The sequence below is a fragment of the Macaca nemestrina genome, chromosome 6 (genome assembly GCF_043159975.1).
Source record: "Macaca nemestrina isolate mMacNem1 chromosome 6, mMacNem.hap1, whole genome shotgun sequence".
Taxonomy (NCBI): Eukaryota; Metazoa; Chordata; class Mammalia; order Primates; family Cercopithecidae; genus Macaca; species Macaca nemestrina.
Genome location: NC_092130.1, coordinates 34,121,778 through 34,137,215, shown reverse-complemented (window position 1 = coordinate 34,137,215; position 15,438 = coordinate 34,121,778). Strand labels below are relative to the sequence as shown.

The 15,438-nt window shown below is 38.3% G+C and overlaps 1 protein-coding gene across 2 annotated transcripts in view; it reads left to right on the top strand.

The window, feature by feature from the left end:
* The window catches only part of LOC105467239 (RNA binding motif protein 27), an 89,387-nt gene that overhangs the window by 50,897 nt on the left and 23,052 nt on the right, over positions 1 to 15,438 (top strand). The window contains exons 9-14 of one of the 2 annotated variants that reach the window (XM_071098259.1): positions 568 to 732; positions 3,815 to 3,964; positions 6,602 to 6,746; positions 8,582 to 8,735; positions 9,350 to 9,646; positions 11,338 to 11,478. In XM_071098259.1, the coding sequence (XP_070954360.1) occupies positions 568 to 732; positions 3,815 to 3,964; positions 6,602 to 6,746; positions 8,582 to 8,735; positions 9,350 to 9,646; positions 11,338 to 11,478 (1,052 nt within the window). The remainder of the gene's footprint in view (positions 1 to 567; positions 733 to 3,814; positions 3,965 to 6,601; positions 6,747 to 8,581; positions 8,736 to 9,349; positions 9,647 to 11,337; positions 11,479 to 15,438) is intronic. The other variant, XM_071098260.1, reaches the window with a different exon arrangement.

Sequence of the window (15,438 nt, the reverse complement as noted above, 5' to 3'; positions counted from 1 at the left end):
TTTCACTATCTTTAGTTTTTTCTTTGGAGCATTTCTTATTCTTTGTGAAGGTATGCAGGTAGTGGTTTGTTCTTAATGCCTTTATCTTTTATTCTGCCCTTAGATATGGAAGCATATTTTGTGCAAACCTGAAATTATGTGGGTTGGTTGGAGGGGGGTGGTTTTCTTTTTAATGGATATGACAGTTTTCATACCTGCATATCTCATTGGATAGAAAAATTGTGTATAATTAGTAGCTCAGGGCTCCTTTTTCTAATAACCTGATATGGTTCACTGTTCAGCTTTGGATACAATTAGCACGTAGTGTTCTCCACTTAAGATCAGAAAAGATGGAGATTATATATACTACCTAATTCTTATTCTTTTCTTTATACCTCGATGGATCCTAACCAGTTGCATGTCTGTTCTTTCTTGAGTTAGAAAGAATCCCAGGGACATCTTTCTGTACTTCTATTCCTGTTGGTTTAATTTCTCTGTTTTTGGCTCAAAGTCTCAGGAAACACATCATCACCTAAGAGAAGCTTGTGACTCTCATTCCCAGCTGCCCTCCTATTCTTTCCTCTGTAGGACAGCCCATGTACTCTCGTGAACATGGTGCTGCTGCATCTGAGCGACTTCAGTTGGGGACACCGCCTCCTCTGTTGGCAGCTCGTTTGGTGCCACCTCGAAACCTCATGGGATCCTCCATTGGGTACCATACCTCAGTCTCCAGCCCTACCCCTCTGGTTCCAGGTAAGCTTTGCTACAGATGGCCATCCACCTCACTGATCTTTTTTACCTTAAGCTGGCCAGCCTAAGCAGTGACCTGGCATCCTGATCTGCTGTCATAAAGTCCCATTAAAGCTCATAGGTAGTTTTATTTTCTGTTCCTTTGCTTCTTTGGTTTGTCTCTAGTGGCTGCTAGATGATTAGGCCTGTGTATCTGTCATCTCTGGTGTCCTCTATATTTACTTTCAGTGCCTCGGTAACAAAGTGATGCTAGTTCCTTGAGCTAGTTTCTAATCAGGTAGATAGGAAGATAATATCTGCTTGAATGTTTTCTGATTAGTTATACATTGTAATAAACTAGGTTAATTTTTCTTTGAAACAAAATGAAAATAAACATCTGGTTTCTTGCCGATCATGTCCTTTTTTCCCTTTTGCCCCTTATATGGTCCTTTTGCCCCTTGTATGGTCCTTTTCCCCCTTGTATGTGTGTATAATGTAGCGATTCTTAAAAATTCTTTTGTCCTATTGACATAGGTATTTTGAAGGATCTGTGGAGTGCTTTGTGGGTGTTTCATGAGGTGTTTTTAACCCTTTCTCACTTTGCCTTTAGATCTTATTCATCTTAATTAACTAAAGGGCTTTTAAGTTAATTGGTGTTCTGTGTATTCCCAGGATTTATAGCACAAGGTCATTTGATTATGTAACTTCTTTAAAACTTTCTGCAGTCTTAACTGTAGGAGATTTTCTGTCAGTAGTGCCAAGTGGTAACTGAAAATTTTTAATCATAATTTGCTGATCCATTTTTAAAAAGATAAAGCAGTATTCATTTTGTATGTTATATTGCATGTAATTTTTAGAGTTGGCATAACCAGGGAAGCTGTTACTTTACATATCATTTTCAAACTGTATCATTCTTCAACACGTTGAAATTTAATAAGAAACTATGTTAGATTTACTTTTAAGCTAGACACATTACAGTGTGTTTCCATCAGGAGGGAATGCTCACAATTAAATACTGTCTTTAGTTGTCTTAAAGAAACAAAAAATTATAAAGAGAAGTTAGAGCAAAAGCTAAAATAATTAAGTATGAAGCCCCCAAAATACTCTTCGGCAGATAACTATAATCATAGTCCTGTAACCATTGAGGCAAAATTATTTGTTTTTATTTTTATTTTTATTTTTTTTTTTTGAGACGGAGTCTGACTCTGCTACCCAAGCTGGAGTGCAAGGGTGTGATCTTGGCTCACTGCAACCTCCACCTCCAGGGTCCAAGCGATTCTCCTGCCTCAGCCTCCTGAGTAGCTGGGATTACAGGCGTGCATCACCAAGCCCAGCTAATTTTTGTATTTTTAGTAGAGACGAGGTTTCACCATGTTGGTCAGGCTGGTCTCGAACTCCTGACCTTGTGATTTACCCACCCTGGCCTCCCAAAGTACTGGAATTATAGGCGTGAGCCACTACACCTGACCCAATTATTTGGTTTTATTAATCATCATCAGGAAACTTTGAGACTGAATGCAAGCCTTAGGAATGAAATAAAAAATCTCTAATAGGAATGTCATTGTGATAATAATGTATTAAATTTTCTGTTCCATCCTTCTCTGAGGAGGACAGTACAAATGCCCCAAATGATTACTTTTCAACATAATTTAACGTTTTATTAGAGGGAGACAGTTCTTAATCTAGTGATGTCTTTTTTGTGTAATTCCATGAGCTGTTCTCAAAACCTGGAAAAAGGGGAAACGTGGGGGTGGGGGGAAGAGAAGGAATGCCAGCCAGCAGTTCTAGTTCTTATATTAGATATCTCAGAATCACCTGTGCTTTAATAGCATTTTATTATTATTGCCTCCTTGTAGCTTGTGGATGTTTTGTGCAAGAAGGAAGTTAGCTGGTGAATCTGAAGTTGGGAGAAGCCTAATATTCATGGGAGAGGTTTAATCTAAGAGTATTGGGGGTGAGACATTTTCTGGATTGAGGACTTCTGAATCCTAGTTGTGCTATTTATCGACCGTTGACTCAAATGCCTGTAGTGGCCAGGAGGATCCCCTAAATGAGGATAATTTGCTGATCTTATATTCTGAATCACTTCTATACTCTAAATCATAGAAGTGACTGACGTGTATGTGAGCGCATGTGCTGTTTTATTTGAAATATGGTTTATGTGTGAAACCAGCTGTCTGTCTCTAGTTTGAAGAAGTGCAGATAACCAAATGAATACATTTTCTTTTCACCTCAATTAAAAAGGTGCCTAGAAATTGGAGATATGATAGATAACAGAGGAAACTCAGTCCTTCACATATGGTGTTTGTGTTTGTAAAAATTTGTATTAACAAATGTGCATTGGGCTGGGCACGGTGACTCACACCTGTAGTGCCAGCAGTTTGGTAGACTGAGGCCGGCAGATGGCTGAAGCCCAGGAGTTCAAGACCAGTCTGGGCAAGATAGCGAGACCCCATCTCTATTTTTTTTAAATTAAAAAAAATGTGCATTGACATTTGGATAAGGTAATTAATATATAGAGCAGAAATGAGTAGGTGAGTGAATCTGAAAATACCAGTATTTAAGAATAGATGCATGTATCTATATTCTGTAATAGGAGCATTTTTTTTTCAGTTTCAAAAGGTGTGTCTAGATACTGTAACACAAAGAGAAATGCAGTCTTCACCTCAGGTTCCACATCTGCAGATTCAACCAACTACAGATTGAAAATGTTCAGAAAAAATAAAAATAAAAAATAGCAATACAATAATTAAAAATAATGCAAGTTTTAAAAACAATATCCATAACAGCTATTTACATAGCATTTATATTATGTATTATAATTAACCTAGAGATGTTTTAGAGTATACAAGAGGATTTACCTAGGTTATATGCAAATACCACCACCCTATTTTATATAAAAGTCTTGAACATTTGTGCATTTCGATATCTGTGGGAGGGTCCTAGAACCAGTCCCTCACAGATACTGAGACGTGACTGTAGGTTGATGTATTTATATTTGTTGGAGAATATATGTTTTTTAAGCAAGTGTTTATTTTAGAACAATGAGAGATGATTTAACCTCCCTCTGATTTGTTGTGTGTTTTGTTGCTTTGTTTTCCCTCAGATACATATGAACCAGATGGTTACAACCCAGAAGCTCCTAGTATTACTAGTTCTGGTAGATCTCAGTACAGACAGTTCTTTTCAAGAACACAGACACAGCGTCCCAATCTGATTGGCCTAACATCTGGAGATATGGATGCAAATCCAAGAGGTGAGAATACCTTGAACTTTTTCTGATGCTAAGTGTTATGCAGTAGTTGGATATAGTTATTACATTTGCATTTCTGGCCTCGCTTGAGGAAATTAAGGTCCAAATTACTTATATATCATCTCTTTGAAGGGTACTATGTATTAATCTCAGATGTTTTTAAATAACTTTATCTCCAAGGTTTATTTTAAAGCTATAGTTAGAATATATTTATTTTTACATACAAATCTCACTAATATTACTTAACTACTTCTTTTAGTAGGACTTCAGGCTGTTTTAGTTTTGTTGCTAGGCACTGTGTTAGGTATTGTGTATAGATAGATGAAATTACTGATCTCCTCCTCAAAGAACTGATCATTGAAGGGCCTACTTTGGCACCTCAAAGTACTAGGATTACAGGTGTGAGCCCCTGTGCCCAGCCTAGCATTTTCCTGATCTTTCTTTCTATCCTAGCTTTATTAATTCTTTTTTTCCTGCCATTAATAACACTATTACCACTATAAGAATAACAAGTTTTGTATGAAGACTACACCAAATGCCTTCTCATATATATATATTTTTATATATATGTATATATTTTTTGAGACAAGGTCTCCTTCTGTCACCTATGCTGGAGTGCAGTGGCGTGATCTCGGCTCACTGCAACCTCTACCTCCCGGGTTCAAGCGATTATCCCACCTCAGCCTCCTGAGTAGCTAGGATTACAGGTGTGCGCCACTACAACCCTGCTAATTTTTGTATTTTTGGTAGAGACGAGGTTTCACCATATTGGTCAGGTTGGTCTTGAACTCCTGACCTCAGGTGATCCAGATCCCACCTTGGCCTCCCAAAGTGCTGGGATTACAGGCATGAGCCACCATACCCAGCCTCATATATATTATTGTCTCTCATGTTTCTGTTTTTATTCTCCCCTTTTACAAGTAAAGACACTGAGGCTTAGAGAGGTTTAAAGAACTTGCCCAAGGTCACGCAGCTGTTAAGTGCCAGAACTAGAATTCAGAGTAGAAGTCATGTTTTGTATACAACAGGATTTCTTTGTTGTCTTGGGCAAGTCATTTAACCTTTAGTTATATCTCCTTCCTTTAATATGACACACTTCATTAAATTTAAAAAAAAAGCATTAGGCAATGTTAGCTGGTAATGATAAAAACTATTTAAGGAGAACATAATGGCATCTCAAATTCTAGAATGTTTTATGCCATCACAGTTGCTGTCTTCTTCATTAGCCTTCTGAAACACAAGTCCCACAAGAGCAAGGATCATGTCTATTTTATTCACCAATGTATACCCAAGGTCTGCTATAGTTGCTGAGCTGTCACATAGCTAAATGTCAAGTGAATGAATCTTTACATCATAATTTCCCTGACAAAGATGAAATGAAATGTACCAACTCCTAACCATATACCTACCCCGGCATTCAGCTCTGGGTTATTCTTTGCTTGGTGGAGTTGCTAAAGTTAAGAGAGATACTCAGGATTTAATAGGCATAGTTTTGTGTTGTTAATTTCTGTTTTGTTCAGTACACCTCTTCCTACCCACAGGTTATTTATTGTAAGGACAGATTCTTAGAATATTTCTGTCAATTTATAGTACTGGCTTTGGATTTTCTTCCCACCTTTAAACCTATAGAAAATCAAAAGAAACACAGTAAACATCTGAATGCCTTCATTTAGATTTACCAGTAATATTTTATTACCTTTGGGCATGAATGCTGTCTTTTCTTTCTTCTCTCCACTCACTTTTTTTTGTTGAATCTCTTGAAAGTTAGTGGTAGACATTGTGAAACTTTAACTCCTTTACCTTATATCTAAGAATAAGACAGTCCTATATAAGCACAGTATTATTGCCACACATAAAACCATAATTCCATAATAATATGTAATTCTTATGATGTGGTTAACTTCTTGTTGAATCACACCAGGAGGCAAATAATGTCCATTAATGGTGCTAAGTTTGATTGCTTGCATAAGGTGATCATTGTTAGAGCTCTCCATTGTTTTTGTTTGTTTGTTTGTTTGTTTCTTTATGAGACTGAGTTTCACTCTTGTTGCCCAGGCTGGAGTGCGATGGTGCAATCTTGGCTCACCGCAACTTCCGTCTCCTGGGTTCAAGTGATTCTCCTGCCTCAGCCTCCCGAGTAGCTGGGATTACAGGCATGCACCACCATGTCTGGCTAATTTTTTTGTATTTTTAGTAGAGACGGGGTTTCCCCACATTGGTCAGGCTGGTCTCGAACTCCCAACCTCAGGTGATCCACCCGCCTTGGCCTCCCAAAGTGCTGGAATTACAGGCGTGAGCCACCGTGCCCGGCCCAGAGCTCTCCATTGTAAATGTAATTTTTGGAGTGTTACTTTGGCACCATAAGTATCTTGTTTTCCAACAACCTTTCACCAGTACTTTTTTCATCTATTGATCATTCATGCCTGAGTCATTTATTACATCGAGGTTAACTTTGAGTTTTGAAACATGGATTTCTAGTTTTTATAGAAAAAGGCATTTGTAACTTTTCTCTGTTAGGCATTTCTAAAAGAGAAATGAAAGTAATTGAGCTATTAATAGTACTTTTTAACTTTTAGACTAAATATATTAATCATTGAGACTCCTGAAAAACTAAGTAATTTGAATTTTTGTTTCCAACAGCTGCTAACATTGTGATCCAGACTGAACCACCAGTTCCTGTTTCGATTAACAGCAACATAACCAGAGTAGTTCTTGAACCAGATAGTCGAAAAAGAGCTATGAGTGGTTTGGACGGGCCACTCACAAAGAAACCTTGGCTGGGAAAGTAAGATAATTTGCTAATTAGTAGCATCTAATTATTATTGTTGTTTGCATTAGTAAATTCATAAAAATAAGATTTGTCATTAATGATTTTCAAACTAGGTATCTTGAAGTTAGGGTTCTAGAAGACATTGTTAGAATGTTGTAAAAATTAAAAAGTTAACAATATTTATAATAGGGTTTGTTTGTTTTTTTTTTTTTTTTGAGACGGAGTCGCCCAGGGCAGAGTGCATAATCTCAGCCCACTCTAACCTCCACCTCCCAGGGTGAAGTGATTCTCCTGCCCCAGCCTCCTGAGTAGTGGGATTACAGGTGCCAGCACCATGCCCACCTAATTTTTTGTATTTTTAGTAGAGATGGGGTATCACTGTGTTGGTCAGGCTGGTCTTGAACTCCTGACCTCAGGTGATCCATCCACCTTGGCCTCCCAAAGTGCTGGGATTACAGGTGTGAGCCACCACACCCGGCCCATAAAAGGTATTTCTAATTTGTACCTACCTATTTCTATACCTAACCCAATATTAAAAATTACTGACACACTGGCAATGGATAGAAAAGAAGAAAAAAAATGAAATAAATGGTGAAGAAAATAGCTTAGTACCCTTGCAGAAGTTGAAAATAAGCCATTAAAGATGATGTTCTAGCCGGGCACGGTGGCTCATGCCTGTAATCCCAGCAGTTTGGGAGGCCAAGGCAGGCGGATCACTTGAGGTCAGGAGTTCGAGACTAGCCTGACCAAAATGGAGAAACCCAAAATACAAAATTAGCCGGGCGTGATGGTGCATGCCTATAATCCCAGCTACTTGGGAGTCTGAGGTGGGAGAATCACTTGAACCCTGGAGGCAGAGGTTGCAGTGAACCGAGATCTCACCATTGCACTCTAGCCTGGGCAAAAAGAGCAAAACTCCTCAAAAAAGAAAAAAAAAGATGATGTTCTAGCCTTAATTTAATTTAATGATGTTAGAGTCCTTGATAATTGTGGTAGCTCTTTATGTTAGATCTTTTTAGCATATGATTTTAAGTGTTAGTTGGGCCTTTTCTTTTTGTAATCTATTGCTGTTCACCTTTCTCTTCACCTTTTCTATTCTCACGTAATAAGAATAATGTCGGCCGGGCGTAGTAGCTCACACCTGTAATCCCAGCACTTTGGGAGGCCGAGGCGGGTAGATCACTGACGTCAGGAGTTTGAGACCAGCCTGGCCAACATGGTGAAACCTTGACTGTACTAAGAATACAAAAATTAGTCGAGCGTGGTGGTGTGTGCCTGTAATCCCAGATACTAAGGAAGCTGAGGCAAGGGAATCACTTGAACCCAGGAGGTGGGGGTTGCAGCGGACCGAGATCATGCCACGGCTCTCCAACCTGGGCAATGGAGTGAGACTCTGTCTACAAAAAAAAAAAAAGAATAATGTGAAAATTGCTTAGTAATTTCTGAAGAATGTTAAGGGCTCACAAAAGGCACTTTAAACAAATTAATCAATGTAATTAATTTATTGTATAGAGATGTGGTCTTACTATGTTCCCCAGACTGGTCTGGAAGCCCTGGGCTCAACCAGTCCTTCTGCCTTGGCCTCTCAGAGTGCTGGCATTACAGGCATGAGCCACTGCGCCCAGCCTGTAACCTGTTTCTTGTTGTTTAATATATTTTCTGTGGTTTGAATTTTGAATATAATGTTTCATAGGATTTTGAAAAAGTTTTCTGGGATTATAGGTGTGAACCACCATGCTCATCCACAAAAGGCACTTAAAAAAATTATAAACCTAAATTCTTTGTGGTTTTATCTCTTGGCTAGTCATGAAGTAGGAGAATTAACTAAGATGTATTAATCTTCCTTTTAGGCAAGGAAATAACAATCAAAATAAACCAGGGTTCTTACGAAAGAATCAGTATACAAACACCAAATTAGAAGTCAAGAAAATCCCTCAGGAATTGAACAACATTACCAAGCTCAATGAACACTTCAGCAAATTTGGAACTATTGTTAATATCCAGGTAAATGTGGCTATGTCAGTGACAGAAGCCAGGCATTTTATGGGTCTTGGGAAAATTTCTATTAGCTCACCTTGTTTAAATGAGTCAGTGGTTATTCTGATTATCTCTTCTAAGTGCTGAAAATGCCACCATATATCTGTATATCCAGTTTTATGATGGACTTGTTAAACCGTGTTTGTTCTTGTGAATTCATTTGGTTCTTTTCTGCAATCTCTTCCTGAAAGAGAATGGGTAGCCTCACAGTTTTGGAGACTGGGAAGTCCAAGATCAAGGTGCTGGATGATTCGTTTCCTAGGGAGTGCTGTCTTCCTGTCTTGCAGATGGTTGGCTTCTCGCTGCATTCTCACATGGCAGACAGAGAAAGAAAAAGAGGGGGTTGGGGCAGATTTCTTTCTCTTATTTTAAGGCCACTGATACTATTCATTAGGATGCACCCTTATGACCTCATTTAACCTTAATTATATCCTAAAAGCTCTATCTCCAAAACAGTAATATTGGAGTTTAGGGCTTCAACATGTGTATTTTGGGGAAAACATTCATTACATAGCAATGGGTCATAATTCATTTGACTATTTTTTGGTTTTGGGAATTTATATTGTTTTATTTTCTTCAAGGTTGCTTTTAAGGGTGATCCAGAAGCAGCCCTAATCCAATATCTTACCAATGAGGAGGCCAGGAAAGCCATTTCTAGCACAGAAGCAGTTCTAAACAACCGATTCATTCGAGTCTTGTGGCATAGGGAAAATAATGAGCAACCGACACTACAGTCCTCAGCACAGCTGCTCCTGCAACAACAGCAAACACTTAGTCACCTCTCACAGCAGCATCATCACCTGCCACAGCATCTTCATCAGCAGCAGGTGCTAGTGGCCCAGTCCGCTCCTTCAACAGTGCACGGAGGTATCCAGAAGGTAATCTGGTTCACTGGGAATTAAAGCTCTTTTAGTTACACCCTCTAGATCAGTATTTTTCAGTTCCTGGTCCTTGGGTCTTCTACATAAGAGCTACTCATAATTTGAACCGCAGACCAGCAGCATCTGGTCTCCTGGGATCTTACTAGAAATGCAGATTCTTGGGGGAAATATTGCAGATTCTTGAGCCATACTCCATCCTACTGAATCAGAATCCCTATGGGTGGGGCCCAAGGATTTGTGTTTTAACAAGCTCTCCAGGTGATTCTTACATACCTTAAAGTTTGAGACGTGCTATTTTACATCAGAATCACTTACCTGGGTGCAAATTCCTGGGCTTCACCTTCTCAAACCTGTGTAGAGTCAGTCTCTAGCTATGGGGCCTATAAATATACATGTTTAACAAGTACTCTTAAGTTATTGTTATGCACACTAAAGTGTAATAACCATCTACCACTGAGCAACTTTGACTGTAGAGCTATTTCTTTATTTTGTATTAGAATCAGTCTTTTTTGTGTCACCCATTTGCCCTCCTGTTTCTCATGTAAAAAAAATTATACGTTCCTTCTAAAAATGGGTATAGAAGCTCCAAGAGAACTGGAATTTTGCCTGTTGTGTCCATTCTATCCCTAGTGCCTAAAACAATACCTGGTACATATTGCTCAAAACATATTTGATTGAATAGATGAAGGAAGGAAAAAACAAAAGAACAAAATACCGCACATCAGAGCCATTCAGATACTGACCTAGATAAATCTCATGCTTACAGTAAATGCATTCAGATTTTTAAAAAGTATTCCTTATAGTACATGGTGTCAACTCCATTTATCATCCTGCTCATTTGCATCTAAATTCTCTTTCAGTTATCCCACTTGTATCCCACTTCATGTAAGGGCCCAAAGGTGAATGCTTCCCCTAGATGTTGGATGAATAGTGTAGAAAAGAGTTCGTACTATCACCTTCATGGTGATCATTAGACAGGTTCTGTTAGTACAGCCCAATATTGCATTATGTTTTTGAGGTGATCATTTCACAGTTATTCATATTAAGCCACTGTCAGTTAAGACCCCCTAATTATTCTTATTTTTTTCTTTTCTTTTTTTTGAGACAGTCTTGCTTTGTCGTCATTCAGGCTAGAGTGCAGTGGCACAATCTTGGCTCACTGCAACCTCTGCCTCCTGGGTTCAAACTATTCTCCCACCTCAGCCTCTCGAGTAGCTGCGACTACAGGTGCATGCCACCATGCCTGCCCAATTTTTGTATTTTTAGTAGAGACGGGGTTTCACCATGTTGGCCAGGCTGGTCTTGAACTCCTGACCTCAGGTGATCCACCTGCCTTGGCCTCCCAAAGTGCTGGGATTATATGTATGAGCCACTGTGCCCAGCCAAGACCCTCTAATTCTTTCAGAGCATTGCATACCAGAGGAAACATTAAAAAATAGTTGTTTTTTTGTGTGTAGGTGCATGCATTTTGTTGTGATATGTTTTAGACATTCCAAAAAGTATGAATAATCTATCAATCATTTGTATATTCACCAGTGTCATTAAAAAATAAAACCTTATGGATAATGGAAGCACCTTCCCATTCCCATTTTCTTATCTTCTTCCCTAGAGTAATCATCTTAAATTTGTATCATTCCTAGGCATGTTTTTAAACTTCTGCCACATAAGTGTTTATTTTGTATATGCAGATGATGAGCAAACCACAGACATCAGGTGCATATGTTCTTAACAAAGTTCCTGTTAAACATCGTCTTGGACATGCAGGTGGTAACCAGAGTGATGCATCACATTTATTGAATCAGTCTGGTGGTGCTGGAGAAGATTGCCAGGTAGGCATTTTTGGGAGCTTCAGATATATTTAGAAACATTCAATGAATTAACAAAATAAATTAGTTATCAGCCAGACAGTCAAGACAGTTGTGACAGCTAACCTAAGTGTGGCAGGTATACCTCTCTAATTTCCATGTTGCAGTCAGAAATTTGCTAGTGAAATTTTTTTCCTATTCAAAGTTAAGTAGGAGGCTGGGCGTGGTGGCTCACACCTGTAATCCCAGCACTTTGGGAAGCCAAGGTGAGTGGATCAACGGAGGTCAGGAGTTTGAGACCAGCCTGGCCAAAATGGCGAAACCCCATCTCTACTAAAACTACAAAAAAATAAGAAGGGCGTGGTTGCAGGCACCTGTATTCCCAACTACCCGGGAGGTTGAGGCACGAGAATCACTTGAACCCAGAAGGCGGAAATTGCATTGAGCCAAGATCACGCCATTGCACTCCAGCCTGGGTGACAGAGCAAGACTGTCTCAAAAAACAAAAACAAAAACAAAGTGAAGTAGGAATTTGAGAATTTTAGATATTTATTTATTTATTTATTTAATTTTTTTTTTTTTGAGACAGTTTCGCTGTTGTTGCCCAGGCTGGAGTGCAGTGACACAATCTCGGCTTACCACAGTCTCTGCCTCCTGGGTTCAAGCAATTCTCCTGCCTCAGCCTCCTGAGTAGCTGAGATTACAGGCATGCGCCACCATGCCTGGCTGATTTTGTATTTTTAGTAGAGACGGAGTTTCTCCATGTTAGTCAGGCTGGTCTCGAACTCCCGACTTTAGGTGATCCACCCACCTCGGCCTCCCAAAGTGCTGAGACTACAGGCGTGAGCCACTGCATCCAGCCGAATTTTAGATATTTATTAATAGATAAGTGTCTTTATTAGTTAATTTCTTTAATTTCATCTTTTAAGAATTTAGTGAAGGGTATTCTGTCATAGTAAAAAAACCAAACTTTGAAATATGTTTTAAGTAATTTATTTTTAGTAATATATCTATACTATAACTCTTGAGCATGGTGATTATTACAAAGAGAGCTAAATAAAAAGAAAAATAAGCAGAAAAAGCGAAGAAAACTGCAGAGGAAGAGCAGCAATGCATGCTATCCCAAAAAATACAATATAGCTTCTGTAACTGAAACAACCTGATATTGACTCATGAATAGACAAGACTAGTGGAACAGAATAGAAAATCTAGAAATAGACTCAATTGCACATAGGAGTTTATTATATAATAACAAAGTGTCCCAGATCAGTGGGGAAGTTATAGACATGTTGATAAATGGTATTGGGATAACTGGATAGCCAGTAGGGAAAAGATGAAATAAGATCTGATCCTTTTTTTTTTATTATATCATAAACCAGTATAAATTCCAAATGGATCTGAGATTTAGATGTTGATTGAAAAAACTAAATGATACAACCCTCATGAAAGGAAATTTGGCAGTACAGTATCTGCCAAAATTATGTATATGCATTACTAAACTAGTTATCTTCCCTCTAAGAATCTATGTCAAAGGTATACTAGCCAAAATATAGATAGACATATGTGCAAGGCTAGTAATGATATACCCTTTATAATAACAGAAGACTGGAAACAACCCAAATGCCCATCTGTAGGGGACTGGTTACTGCAAATGTAGTATATCTATACAGTAAATATACAACTATATAAAGAATGAAGAATATTTTTATATATACTATGGAGTGATTATCAGAATATATTCAGTAAAAAAGCAAAATGGAAGAAAAAATACATAGTTTACTACTGCTGGTGTGAAAAAGTAGAGGCAGTGAACACAGAGAAGTATTTGCTTATAACAGGAAAAAACCAAAAAGATAATTCATATTATTTAAATCCTGTGGTTATGGCAAGTATAGAAGAAGCTAGATGACTTTTGATTATGTCTTGTTTTGTAGATTTGACTTGGAACCATGTAAATAAATTCTGAATGTAATTATAAAGTAAAATTAAATGAAATAGAAGTAATCCCTAAAAAGTGAAAAGAAAAGTGAAACCCATGAACTAGCATATCTGCATTGAGTGCTTTAAAACAGTGATTTGATGATATATTCCTAGTGTGATATACCCTGAGGACAAAAAACGATTTAAAGAAATCATATCAACATTGGCATTGTTGATATTCTGAAACCCATCTGTGAGCATTGTAGGGTAATTAAAATGCGGAATTATGCTGATGTCCTTCACAACTGAGATTTTCAGTGTGGCTGAAAAGAGAGATAGAAGATAGATAAGATTAAGTAAATACGCTGTAGTCCTGCATTTGAATAGAAACTATCAGTATAAACTCAGGTTGTATTTTATCTTAAAGGGAAAGAAAGGCAACGAAATATTCCCCAAACGTTTCCCAATTCTATTCACTGAAAAGGTCTAGAAACAATGACCAGCCCAGTCATTGAGCATCCCTAGCACTCAAAGGGATCCAGGGAACCCTGAAGAAATAGCTGTCTCCAGACCTGAGACTGGCAGTATTGCAGATGAGCCTAGAATATGGTATCAAACTAGAAAGTAAGGAGAGTGTCAGAGAATACTAGAGTTCTGTCAAAGAGAAAAACGAATCTGATCAGACCTCTAGATCTACCCACTAATTTAAAAGAAATTTGGGGTATAGAGGGACATCTTCAAGGGTACCATAGAATCCTGTGGGGTAGTACTACTGGATGAGTGACCTGGTTTCTTCAACAAACAATTTGCAACGAAAAGCAAGAGATGGAGAGGGAAACTATGAAGTAAAGGAGACTTCAAAGAGATACAACGAGTTATACTTACATGGACTTTAATAGATCCCATTTCAAATGGGAGGAAATTGTTTAGAAAATTACAAGCTGGAACTGGAGAGGTGAATATTTAATATTAAAGAAGTGTTATTGCCTTTTAACTATATATTGTGATAGTATTGTGGTTATGTTGAAAAATGAAAGGAGTCCATATCTTTTTTTTTTTTTTTTTTTTTTTTTGAGACGGAGTCTCGCTCTGTCACCCAGGCTGGAGTGCAGTGGCCGGATCTCAGCTCACTGCAAGCTCCGCCTCCCGGGTTTACGCCATTCTCCTGCCTCAGCCTCCCGTGTAGCTGGGACTACAGGCGCCCGCCACCTCGCCTGACTAGTTTTTTGTATTTTTTAGTAGAGACGGGGTTTCACCATGTTAGCCAGGAAGGGCTCGATCTCCTGACCTCGTGATCCTCCCGTCTCGGCCTCCCAAAGTGCTGGGATTACAGGCTTGAGCCACCGCGCCCGGCCAGGAGTCCATATCTTTTAGAGATATAATTGAAATATTACGGATCATATGATATTTGGGATAAGAATATAGTTAGTTGGGGATATAAATGAAAGAAGATTATTTTATATATTGATTATTGTTGCTGCTTGGTACTTTTGTGTGTTTCAAAAATTCCATTATTTAAAAAAAAAAAAAGTGATTAAAGAGTTTCAAGTCAGATGGCCCTGACTGACTTAACCTGCCTCTTACTAGCTGTTGCTATGGGAATTAAAACTTTAATGTTAATTTTATGTTAATAAGAAAAAGCCCAAGAGGGGAATGTGTAGCACATAAATAGTGCTCAGTAAATTTTAGTTGTTGCCATTTTAATAAAATAAATGATAACATGAACATCAGCTATACAAGGTTCTTATGGTACATGCAGGACTTTCCTGTGTAAACTAGTTTAGTTTTGATGATAATTAAGTGTTGTGGTGATTGAGAGAAGTCTTACATTTGGATATATTATTTATGAGATTGAATTTTCCATGGATTTCTTACTATTATTTTCTCTCTCTCTTATATTATTCAAAATTAATTAAAAAGTTTCAAAGAAGACCAGTACAGTGACTCACACCTCTAATCCTAGTACTTGGGGAGGCTGAGGTGGGAGGATCACTTGAGCCCAGGAGTTTGAGACCAGCCTGGGCAACAGAGAGAGACCCTATCTCTACAAAAAAGAAAAGAAAC